General features: G+C 47.1%; 1 protein-coding gene across 2 annotated transcripts in view; it reads left to right on the top strand.

The window, feature by feature from the left end:
- The window catches only part of MYH10 (myosin heavy chain 10), a 123,441-nt gene that overhangs the window by 87,378 nt on the left and 23,515 nt on the right, over positions 1-12,548 (top strand). For both annotated transcript variants that reach the window (XM_075350752.1, XM_075350751.1), the window contains 14 exons: positions 6,287-6,410; positions 6,497-6,668; positions 6,787-6,999; positions 7,457-7,601; positions 7,701-7,907; positions 8,624-8,728; positions 9,310-9,462; positions 9,566-9,814; positions 9,910-10,122; positions 10,209-10,421; positions 10,503-10,664; positions 10,744-10,872; positions 10,953-11,041; positions 11,160-11,283. In XM_075350752.1, coding sequence (XP_075206867.1) covers positions 6,287-6,410; positions 6,497-6,668; positions 6,787-6,999; positions 7,457-7,601; positions 7,701-7,907; positions 8,624-8,728; positions 9,310-9,462; positions 9,566-9,814; positions 9,910-10,122; positions 10,209-10,421; positions 10,503-10,664; positions 10,744-10,872; positions 10,953-11,041; positions 11,160-11,283 — 2,298 coding nt within the window. The remainder of the gene's footprint in view (positions 1-6,286; positions 6,411-6,496; positions 6,669-6,786; positions 7,000-7,456; positions 7,602-7,700; positions 7,908-8,623; positions 8,729-9,309; positions 9,463-9,565; positions 9,815-9,909; positions 10,123-10,208; positions 10,422-10,502; positions 10,665-10,743; positions 10,873-10,952; positions 11,042-11,159; positions 11,284-12,548) is intronic.

Here is a 12,548-nt window from a genome sequence, read left to right as displayed (position 1 = left end):
CTTGACAGAGGACTCCTATCCTCTGATCTCCGTCCATCGGAGTTCACGGAGGATTCATCATCTGATCCCAGACCCCGTCCTTCTAAGAGAAGGCGCAGGGTTTCCTCCCCCTCCCCTTCCCACGGCTCTGTCTCAAGAGCTGACTCTCAAGATGAGGAGGATGCCCTCACTGGGGGCTTGGAGCCTATGTATCCCATCGATTTCTCTGAGGGTGACTCAGATCTTAGTGATTTGATTGCTTTTATTAATTCTGTGCTGGATCTCAATCCGCCAGTGTCAGAGGAGCAACTCTCTTTGGCAGAAAAACATCAGTTTACCTCGCCTAAGAGAGTGAAGAGTGTGTTCTTTAACCACTCCAGTTTTCAGACCGCTGTGACCAAGCCCAGGGCCTGCCCTGACAAACGCTTTCCAAAGCGTGGTTCTGATGACCGGTTTCCATTTCCACCTGAGGTGGTCAAGGAGTGGTCTCACTCCCCAAAGGTAGACCCTCCGGTGTCTAGGCTATCAGCCCGGACCGTTGTGTCGGTGGCTGACGGCACCTCACTTAAGGATTCCACTGACCGTCAGATTGACCTTCTGGCCAAATCTGTGTATGAAGCTGCGGGGGCCGCGTTTTCCCTGACTTTTGCAGCCGTGTGGGCTCTCAAAGCCATCTCTGCTTCTCTAGAGGAGATGCATTCCCTCACCAAGGAATCTATGCCTGAGATGGTTACCTTAACTGCTCAGGCTTCAGCTTTTTCATCTTATGCCATGTCTGCCATGCTAGAGGCTGCTCACCGCACTGCGGTGGCTTCAGCCAATTCTCTTGTTATCCGCAGGATTTTGTGGCTTCGAGAGTGGAAGGCAGATGCTTCTTCCAAGAAGTTTCTTGCTGGGCTCCCTTTTGCTGGTTCACGGCTGTTTGGTGAACAGCTGGATGAAATCATTAAAGAAGCTGCTGGCGGGAAGAGTACTTCCATGCCACAAACCAAGACCAGGAAACCCGCCCAGGGTAGGAATCAATCGAGCTTTCGTTCCTTTCGTTCCTCCAACTGGTCATCCTCTAAGCCTTCCGCCTCGTCCGCTAACTCAGCCAAGGATCAGAAATCCAACTGGCGCCCAAAAGCGCGTCCGCAGAAGACCGCAGGAGGTTCTGCCACTAAGGCAGCTTCCTCATGACTCTCTGCCCGCTCCAGCCACGTCCTTAGTCGGTGGCAGGCTCTCCCACTTTGGCGACGTTTGGTTAAAGCAAGTCTCCAATCAGTGGGTGAGAGACATCATATCTCACGGCTACAGGATAGAATTCTCTTCCAGCCCTCCAAACAGATTTTTTCTCTCAACTCCCCCCTGCTCCAAGGCCGCCGCCTTCTCACAGGCCATTATGGGGAGATAAGGTATGCACACCAGTGACTATGTAAGGGGAATACATGGAATAGCAGAAACTGCTGTGTGAATACTGACATGAAAAATTCAATAGCTATATGTAAGGATGAAATGTGAAAGATGGAACCTGCATTACTGCCATGAATATATGAATAAAGAGAAATTTAGCTACTGAATTGATCAATGCAATAGAGCCCCAACACTACGCCAAAGTATTTCTCTACGTTGGGGTCCCTAGCTTGTGTGTGTCCTCTCATGCAGTTAAAAAACTTACCGTGAATGGGAAGCTGAGACCCAGGCTATATATACGATGTGGATTGGCAATAGGTGTGTATGGGGAGGGTTCCCAAACGAAAAACAACTAACAAATAAGAAATAACGTTTGGAACTCCATTCTATGTCTGAACTGGGTGCAAAAACCTAAAAAAACATCACTATGGGGAGATAAGGTATGCACACCAGTGACTATGTAAGGGGAATACATGTAATAGCAGAAACTGCTGTGTGAATACTGACATGAAAAATTCAATAGCTATATGTAAGGATGAAATGTGAAAGATGGAACCTGCATTACTGCCATGAATATATGAATAAAGAGAAATTTAGCTACTGAATTGATCAATGCAATAGAGCCCCAACACTACGCCAAAGTATTTCTCTACGTTGGGGTCCCTAGCTTGTGTGTGTCCTCTCATGCAGTTAAAAAACTTACCGTGAATGGGAAGCTGAGACCCAGGCTATATATACGATGTGGATTGGCAATAGGTGTGTATGGGGAGGGTTCTCTTTATTCATATATTCATGGCAGTAATGCAGGTTCCATCTTTCACATTTCATCCTTACATATAGCTATTGAATTTTTCATGTCAGTATTCACACAGCAGTTTCTGCTATTCCATGTATTCCCCTTACATAGTCACTGGTGTGCATACCTTATCTCCCCATAGTGATGTTTTTTTAGGTTTTTGCACCCAGTTCAGACATAGAATGGAGTTCCAAACGTTATTTCTTATTTGTTAGTTGTTTTTCGTTTGGGAACCCTCCCCATACACACCTATTGCCAATCCACATCGTATATATAGCCTGGGTCTCAGCTTCCCATTCACGGTAAGTTTTTTAACTGCATGAGAGGACACACACAAGCTAGGGACCCCAACGTAGAGAAATACTTTGGCGTAGTGTTGGGGCTCTATTGCATTGATCAATTCAGTAGCTAAATTTCTCTTTATTCATATATTCATGGCAGTAATGCAGGTTCCATCTTTCACATTTCATCCTTACATATAGCTATTGAATTTTTCATGTCAGTATTCACACAGCAGTTTCTGCTATTCCATGTATTCCCCTTACATAGTCACTGGTGTGCATACCTTATCTCCCCATAGTGATGTTTTTTTAGGTTTTTGCACCCAGTTCAGACATAGAATGGAGTTCCAAACGTTATTTCTTATTTCTCACAGGCCATGGCATCCTTGCAGGCAAACTGAGTGATTGTCCCAGTTCCCGCTCAGGAACGGTTCAGAGGTTTTTACTCAAATCTTTTCCTAGTTCCAAAAAAGGACGGTACCTTCCGGCCCATCCTGGATCTCAAGCTTCTCAACAAGCATGTCCGGGTGCGACATTTTCGCATGGAGTCTCTGCGATCAGTCATTGCCTCTATGACCCAAGGGGAGTTCCTGGCGTCCATCGACATCAGAGATGCCTATCTACATGTGCCAATCGCAGTGTCACATCAGCGTTGGTTACGTTTTGCGATAGAGGATCATTTCCAATTCGTGGCTCTCCCCTTCGGGTTAGCCACGGCCCCTCGGGTATTCACCAAGGTCATGGCGGCAGTGATTGTGGTCCTGCACCTCCAGGGGTTAGAAGTGCTTCCTTATCTGGACGACCTTCTGGTCAAGGGTACATCCAGCACAGACTGTCAGCGGAGTGTTTCGCTCACTCTCGCCACCCTAGCCCAATTCGGGTGGATTGTCAATCTTCCCAAATCCACTCTGACTCCGACCCAGAGTCTCACGTACCTAGGGATGCAGTTCGAGACTTTGCCGGCACTTGTGAAGTTGCCCTTAATCAAACAGCAGTCTCTCCGGCTAGCGGTGCGCTCTCTCCTGAGGCCCCGCCGTTATTCCCTCAGGCGCCTGATGCAGGTGCTGGGTCAAATGGTGGCCTCCATGGAGGCGGATCCCTTTGCCCAGTTCCATCTGCGTCCTCTGCAGCTGGACATTCTCCGCTGTTGGGACAAGCGGCCTTCCTTTTTACAGAGGTTAGTGGCTCTGTCGCCACGGACCAGGAGCTCTCTTCAGTGGTGGCTTCGACCCCTCTCCCTGTCCCAAGGGCGCTCCTTCCTGACTCCGTCCTGGGTGATTCTCACCACGGATGCCAGCCCATCCGGCTGGGGAGCGGTACATCTCCACCACAGAGCACAGGGCACTTGGACTCCGTCCGAGTCAGCCCTTTCAATCAATATGCTGGAAACCAGAGCTGTGCTTCTAGCTCTCCTAGCCTTTCACCACCTGTTGGCGGGCAGGCACATTCGAGTCCAGTCAGACAACGCGACAGCGGTTGCCTACATCAATCACCAAGGCGGGACACGCAGCCGCCTGGCAATGTTGGAGGTCCAACGCATTTTTCAATGGGCGGAGGACTCCAAGTCCACCATATCCGCAGTCCACATCCCTGGCGTAGAAAACTGGGAGGCAGATTATCTCAGCCGTCAATCCGTGGACGGTGGCGAGTGGTCCCTGAACCCGGCAGTGTTTCAGTCAATCTGCCGTAAGTGGGGCACTCCGGACGTGGACCTAATGGCATCCCGTCACAACAACAAGGTTCCGGTTTACGTGGCTCGCTCCCACGATCCTCAGGCCTTCGCCGCGGACGCTCTGGTTCAAGACTGGTCCCAGTTTCGTCTGTCCTACGTGTTTCCCCCTCTAGCTCTCTTGCCCAGAGTCCTGCGCAAGATCAGAATGGAGGGCCGTCGAGTCATCCTCATTGCACCAGACTGGCCCAGGCGAGCTTGCTCCAACTGTCCGTGGAGATGCCGTGGCATCTTCCGGACCGTCCAGACCTGCTCTCACAAGGTCCGTTTTTCCGCCTGAATTCTGCGGCACTCAAATTGACGGCGTGGCTCTTGAGTCCTGGATTTTGACGGCTTCTGGTATTCCTCCTGAAGTTATCTCCACTACGACTCGGGCCCGTAAGTCTTCCTCCGTCAAGATCTATCACAGGACTTGGAAAATTTTCCTGTCCTGGTGTCGCTCTTCCGGCCATTCTCGTTGCCGACCCTTCTGTCTTTTTTACAGTCCGGTCTGCAGCTAGTACTGTCCCTCAACTCTCTCAAGGGACAAGTCTCAGCTCTATCAGTGCTGTTCCAGCGGCGTGACTCAGGTCCGCACCTTCATGCAAGGTGCGTCTCACATCATTCCGCCTCATCGGCGGCCCTTGGATCCCTGGGACCTTAACTTGGTCCTCACGGTATTGCAGAAACCCTCTTTCGAGCTCCTTAGGGAGGTTTCTTTGTATAGTCTTTCTCAAAAGGTGGCCTTTCTAGTTGCCATAACTTCTCTCAGGAGAGTCTCTGATTTGGCTGCGCTCTCCTCGGAGTCACCTTTTTTGGTTTTTCACCAAGACAAGGTAGTTCTCCGTCCGACCCCGGACTTTCTTCCTAAGGTGGTCTCTCCCTTCCACCTTAACCAGGATATTTCCTTGCCTTCCTTCTGTCCGGCCCCTGTTCATCGCTTTGAGAAAGCGCTGCATACTCTAGATCTGGTGCGTGCTCTCCGGATTTATGTGTCTCGCACCGCTGCGCTTAGGCGGTGCACCTCTCTTTTTGTGCTAACCACAGGGCGGCGCAAGGGTCTCTCTGCTTCTAAGCCGACCTTGGCCCGTTGGATTAGATCGACCATTTCGGACGCCTACCAGAGTACTCAGGTGCCTCCCCCGCCGGGGATCAAAGCACACTCGACCAGAGCTGTCAGTGCCTCTTGGGCTTTTAGGCACCAGGCTACGGCTCAGCAGGTTTGTCAGGCTGCCACTTGGACTAGCCTGCATACCTTTTCGAAGCACTACCAAGTGCATGCTCATGCTTCAGCATATGCGAGCTTGGGCAGACGCATCCTTCAGGCGGCTGTCGCCCACTTATGAAGTTAGGCTCCGCCTACTTCTTAGTTTTTTCTGTTTATTCCCACCCAGGGACCGCTTTGGAACGTCCCATGGTCCGGGTCTCCCAAAGGAACGATAAAGAAAAAGAGAATTTTGTTACTTACCGTAAATTCTTTTTCTTATAGTTCCGTATTGGGAGACCCAGCTCCCTCCCTGTTGCCTGTTGGCAATTTTCTTGTTCCGTGTGTTATCACCGGCTGTTGTCGTGGACAGAGTCTCCGGTTGATCCGGTTCTTACTCTGTTCTACTTGTGGGTGGCTATTCTCCTTCAGCTTTTGCACTAAACTGGCTAGGACTGGCTACCAGGGGGTGTATAAGCTCAGAGGGAGGAGCTACACTTTTAAGTGTAGTACTTTGTGTCCTCCGGAGGCAGAAGCTAAACACCCATGGTCTGGGTCTCCCAATACGGAACTATAAGAAAAATAATTTACGGTAAGTAAACAAAATTCTCTTTTTTACTTGGTCCAAAATGGGCTAGTATATGGGCTTGGGCTAGATCATATTATACACTATCCGCACTCAGATCTGCGTTCACAATTTTGCAGCGTTTAGCTTACATCGGAGGACGGTATAGATCACAGTGCAGTGTATGAAGGTGGTTTACTTCAGGACCCACCACGTATGCTATTAAGGGGTAAAATTTCAACCAACAGCGTTTTGAGTGCAGCTATTGACAAGCGTATAATATATCATGTTACTCAAGATCAGGGTCACATAAGCAAAGGAAAGCTGTATGAAGTTGGTAAAACTTTTTGTATTTATCCAGGAGAAAAAGTTAATGGACGAGAGGATCGCAGAATGCACAGCACAGCTCGCGGAAGAGGAGGAGAAAGCCAAGAACCTGGCCAAGCTGAAGAACAAGCAAGAGATGATGATCACTGATCTGGAAGGTGCCATGTTCTAACATTCATAGATCTTTTATCGGAATTCCTCTCCGTGTTTATTTACCATCCTGTCTTTTTAATTTCCTTTTTAGAGCGGTTGAAAAAAGAGGAAAAGACCCGACAGGAGCTGGAGAAGGCCAAACGAAAGCTCGATGGTGAGACCACCGACCTACAGGACCAAATAGCTGAGCTGCAGGCACAAATTGAAGAACTTAAGCTGCAGCTGGCCAAAAAAGAAGAGGAGCTGCAAGCTGCATTAGCAAGGTGATAAAAGTGATGGCAATATATACGCCGCCCTATAGTGCATAACCAGAGGAGCGTCCATGGTCATACCGGGGTGTTGATCTCTTTGATTCTCTTATTTCTCTCATTCTGTGTACAGAGGCGACGATGAAGTGGTTCAGAAGAACAATGCTCTGAAGTTGGTGCGGGAGTTGCAGGCGCAGATCGCCGAATTGCAGGAAGACCTGGAGTCAGAAAAGGCTTCCCGAAATAAGGCCGAGAAGCAGAAGAGAGACCTAAGCGAGGAGCTGGAGGCCCTGAAAACTGAGCTAGAGGACACTCTGGACACGACGGCCGCCCAGCAGGAGCTGAGGTACCATTACTGGGCATGCAGGACTCGTCTGATGTGTCATTGGTATAGAGCACTGTGTGGCTCATGACAAGACAGCTCTGATATAAGCCCTGCACTTGAGTCAGATGGACATCAGTCAGGGGGTTTAGCCTCTGCTTGTAAAGAATGTCTCCATTCACCAACAGCAGAGATCTTTAAGAGTCTTAGACCTTTTGAAAAACTGTGATTTGTAGAAACTATTAAGACTTAATGTACGCAAAAGTGAAAAAAACCCCAAAACTTTTAAAAAGTTTTTCTGGAAGTTTCACAGGGAAGAACACACATTGGTATCGACCCTAAATGTTTGATGGGTAGGGGTCTAACCTTTGGGAACCCTTGTAATCAGTGAAACGAAGGGCCCACTTCAATGCTATGTTGCTTTATATTTTCCAACAGCAGATTAGTACCAGTTACTGGAAATAAAATGTTTCATTTGTAGGACCAAGCGTGAGCAAGAAGTGGCCGAGCTGAAGAAAAGCATCGAAGAGGAGACTAAGAACCATGAAGCCCAAATCCAGGAGATGAGGCAGCGGCAGGCCACGGCCCTGGAGGAACTGTCTGAGCAACTGGAACAAGCAAAGAGGGTAAGACGAGGTGGACACGAGAGCCGGCTGAGCAATGTCTTCTATGTACCGTGTGAATGTAGACTCCCAGTGTCCTGCTTAACTTGTAATTTACCACAGTTTAAGGTGAATCTAGAGAAAAACAAGCAAAGCCTGGAGTCTGATAACAAGGAGATGGCCGGAGAAGTGAAGGTTCTGCAGCAGCAGAAAGCAGAGTCCGAACACAAGAGGAAGAAACTGGAGGCCCAAGTGCAGGAGCTACATGCCAAAGTGTTAGAAGGGGACAGGCTACGGGCAGAACTGGGGGAAAAGACCAGTAAGCTCCAGGTACGGTCTCCAATATATAGGACCTAAGCCACTGTTCACTACTATAATACTGCTCCCTGTGTTCAAGAATATAACGGCTATAATACTGCTCCTATGTACAAGAATATAACTACTATAATACTGCCCCTATATACAAGAATATTACTATAATACTGTCCCTATGTACAAGAATATAACTATTATAATACTTCTTATGTTGAAGAATATAACTACTATAATACTGCCCCCATTGTACAAGAATATAGCTACTACAATACAGCTCATATGTATAAGTATAGAACTACTATAATACTGCCCCCTATGTACAAGAATATAATTACTATAATACTGTCCCATGTAAAAGTATATAACTATTATAATACTGCCCCTATGTACTAGAATATAGCTACTATAATACGATCTCCTATGTACAAGAATATAACTACTATAATACTGCCCCTATATACAAGAATATAACTACTATAATACTGACCCCTATGTAGAAGAATATAACTACTATAATACTGACCCCTATGTAGAAGAATATAACTACTATAATACTGCCCCTATGTAGAAGAATATAACTACTATAATACTGCTCCTATGTAGAAGAATATAACTACTATAATACTGCTCCTATGTAGAAGAATATAACTACTATAATACTGCTCCTATGTAGAAGAATATAACTACTATAATACTGTCCCATTAACGATGATGATTATTTTTGTTTTTAGAATGAGTTGGAAAATGTTTCAAGTTTGCTGGAAGAAGCTGAGAAAAAGGGCATTAAACTGGTTAAGGATGTGGCCGGTCTGGAGTCACAGCTGCAGGATACACAGGTAGGAATGTGGACATTAACCATATTGTGCACTTTGTGACCCCCAAACACTTAAATGGCTACAGAAAAGTTCTCTCTGTTTGAATGACGCAAGCAAAAAACATGATTTTGTTTTAATTTTTTTTTTTCCTTTTTAGTGGTTGTCTGATTTTTATATTTTTGTTAAAAAAAAATTATGCAAATTTTGATAAAATATAAACACAATGTAGCAACATTAGCAGTGATCTGCATACAGACGCTTGCCGGATGACACAGATTATGTCCTCGCACCGTGCACATCTCCATGTCACATTGGGAAGCCTGTGACGTCATGATGATATCACAGGTTTCCATAGCAATGTCCCATATACAGGAGGGAAGCTCCCTAGATTCGGCTCCAAGGGCTAGCCGATGACTTCTGTTCCCTGTCACCTCCGGAGATTTAGGAAAACACAAAGTTAGGACTATACATGTACTCCTGAGCTGCACAGGGGGTGGGGGGGACATTGGTAGCAAGGATTTAATTCAGGAAAGAGTTAACTTTAACTATTAAATGTTCATCAGTTGTTCTTCAGGTTGCTTAACTGTCTCTTCCCCTGTTAGGAGCTTCTGCAGGAGGAGACACGACAGAAGCTGAACCTCAGTAGCCGCATCCGTCAGCTGGAGGAAGAGAAGAACAATCTGCAAGAGCAGCAGGAGGAAGAGGAGGAGGCCCGGAAAGCCCTGGAGAAGCAGATCCTCTCCCTCCAGGCACAGGTAGGACCATACGTTCTTGTAGCACATCAGCGGGCCGCACTGTAGTCCGATGACGTCCCTTTTCTATGGTTCTGGTAAAATCTTCTGTTCTTCTCCTGCTTAGCTTACAGACTCCAAGAAAAAGGTGGAGGACGATGTGGGCACAATAGAGGGCCTGGAAGAGGTAAAGAAGAAGTTGCTGAAAGATATGGAGCTGGTGGGTCAGCGCTTGGAAGAAAAAGGACTAGCCTACGAGAAGTTGGAGAAAACCAAAAACAGACTTCAGCAAGAGCTGGATGATCTGATGGTGGACCTAGATCACCAGAGGCAGATTGTATCCAATCTGGAGAAGAAGCAGAAGAAGTTCGACCAGGTGGGTCTTCACTCACAACCGTAGGCTTGAATTTTTTCTCCTTTTTAGGCTTCAAAATTAAATGTAACATTTTTGTCCTTTATCACCATTTCTAGCTCCTCGCTGAAGAGAAAAACATTTCTGCCCGATGTGCCGAAGAACGTGACAGAGCGGAGGCTGATGCTCGTGAAAAGGAGACGAAGGCCCTCTCTCTAGCCAGGTGCCTTGAAGAAGCACTGGAGGCTCGAGATGAGTTTGAGAGGCTGAACAAGCAGCTGAGAGCCGAGATGGAGGATCTCATGAGCTCAAAGGATGATGTCGGGAAGAACGTGAGTACGGCTGCAGCCATATTTGTGATATTTGAAGTCTGATTGTAGAGTTATTGCTGCTATCTCACCACTGCTCACTTTTGCAGGTCCATGAGTTGGAGAAGTCTAAGCGCACTTTGGAGCAGCAGGTGGAGGAGATGAGGACTCAGCTTGAAGAGTTGGAGGATGAACTTCAGGGCACAGAAGATGCCAAGCTTAGATTGGAGGTGAACATGCAGGCCATGAAGGCACAATTCGAGAGAGACCTCCAGGCGCGCGATGAGCAGAATGAAGAGAAGAAGCGTATGTTGGTGAAGCAGGTGGGTGTCGTATGATGAGGTTGGGTGATTGATGCAGTTACTAAGACCAGAGAAACTTGAACCTATTTCTACTTCTCAAAGGTGAGAGAAATGGAAGCTGAGTTGGAAGATGAACGCAAGCAGCGAGCTCTGGCTGTTGCCACCAAGAAGAAGTTGGAAATGGATTTGAAGGATCTAGAGTCACAAATAGAGGGCGCAAATAAGGGCCGGGAGGACGCAATTAAACAGCTCCGTAAACTACAGGTAATGTCACGTGGCCATACGGGCATACACCAGGCTAGAAAATGATTGGTTACCTTCATTAGCTTCTCTATCTCACTAGGCACAAATGAAGGATTACCAGCGGGAGCTAGAGGAGGCAAGGGCTTCTCGAGATGACATATTTGCACAGTCAAAGGAGAACGAGAAGAAGTTGAAGAATCTGGAGGCAGAAATTCTCCAACTCCAAGAGGTAACTAATAATTAAGTGGTCAGTATTGCAGATCTACTTTATTAGTTTTGGTTCAACTGTGTTCTTACTAATATCCACAGGAACTTGCGGCTTCTGAGCGATCCAGACGCCACGCTGAGCAGGAGAGGGACGAGCTGGCCGATGAGATCTCAAATAGCACCTCAGGAAAGTGAGTGCTTCTAATGTCAATTGTTTTCATGTTTTATCTTTCGGAGTTGGAGAGTGTGCGGTAATGAACAGGTCTGAGTCTTTGCCGGGCACAGAATTGTCTTTCTTATCATGGACAGGTCTGCCCTTTTGGATGAAAAGAGGCGTTTGGAAGCCAGAATCGCCCAACTTGAGGAAGAGTTGGAAGAGGAGCAGAGCAACATGGAGCTTCTGAATGATCGATTCCGCAAAACCACTCTCCAGGTGGGAGTATAAGCTTGGGCCTCACATGATGGTCACAGCAGGGGGGGTTACAATATTATTTGAGGATACATCATTATTGCTCTGCATAGAAGACCATTTGAATTAATCAGACGCTGTGTAAAAATCTGTGCTTGGGTTATGACCTTCATTGAGCTCTATGCCAAAGCATAACTTGCAAATTTTCTCAACACTAGAATTAAGGAGACATGTAGAGTTTAAAAATACATTGGTAAAATATCATTTATCAGACACCTTATTGGGAGACACAGTCACCATGGGTAATATGCTGCCACCTTGAGGCTGATGCTCAGAAAAAAATTGGTTCATCCCCAACAGGCTACACTTGGCCTGCCAAAGCCCAGGTATTCAGTGACCTGGTTGAAGTGGGCAGCTGGCTTCACACAGCCCTATTCAGACATTCGGATGCCGCCTTCATCATCCTGTTGGGCTCTTGAAGGGGCTAGACCGCCTCTTGGGCTACCAATTTTCTCTGGATTCGATCTCCCATTCTGCAAGATTGTGCCGATTCAGGGCTTGGCTCACTCCACCTGAGTGGTAGGAGCCTCATGGATCATACATCTGTTCTGCTGTTCCCTAAGGTAACTACTTGGTCTTTTGGCCACATCTTTGCAAAGCTGTTACTTTTGCATCAGCAGACTCTAGCCTTTGTAGAAGGGTCAGTCACTCGGGGTGGTAAGCGAAGGGATTACTATCCCTCCTTTTCCTATATGGGTATTAGTTTTCCCACCCAGATGGCTTCTTAAGAATGTCCCATGGTTTCGGCTTCCTCCAATGAAGCACCTGAGAGAAGAGTATTTTTGTAACCATTTAATCTTTATTATACACTTCATTGAGGGACACGGCCCCCTCCCTTTGATCGTGTTTGTTGTGCTTCTCCTACTGCTTCTTCACTTACTGAATAGTTGGATGTCAACCGGCAAGGTGTAGCATGTTGGAGAGGAGACTTTTTTTTTTTTTTTTTTTAAGGCCCCCTTCACACCTCAGTGAAAAACACACACGTAGCGCATGTCCCTCCATGTGCCGTGATTTTATCACGTGTTTGCTATCCATGCTGCTACACGGAGATCAGGCACTTATACTCACCTGTCCACGCCGCTGCTGTCCTTAGTGCTGTAGTCTCCCACGATGCTGTCTGGCCGCTCCTGTCTCCCCGCTGCAACTACTTCAGGGTTGGTGGTACAGTGAATATGCATGAGCATAATTAGCCGGCCTGGAAGCAGGAGACAGCAGCGGCTGAATTTAAT

Source organism: Anomaloglossus baeobatrachus, chromosome 5 (genome assembly GCF_048569485.1).
Source record: "Anomaloglossus baeobatrachus isolate aAnoBae1 chromosome 5, aAnoBae1.hap1, whole genome shotgun sequence".
Taxonomy (NCBI): Eukaryota; Metazoa; Chordata; class Amphibia; order Anura; family Aromobatidae; genus Anomaloglossus; species Anomaloglossus baeobatrachus.
Note: the sequence above shows the minus strand (reverse complement) of the source record. Positions and strands in the feature narration are given on the sequence as shown.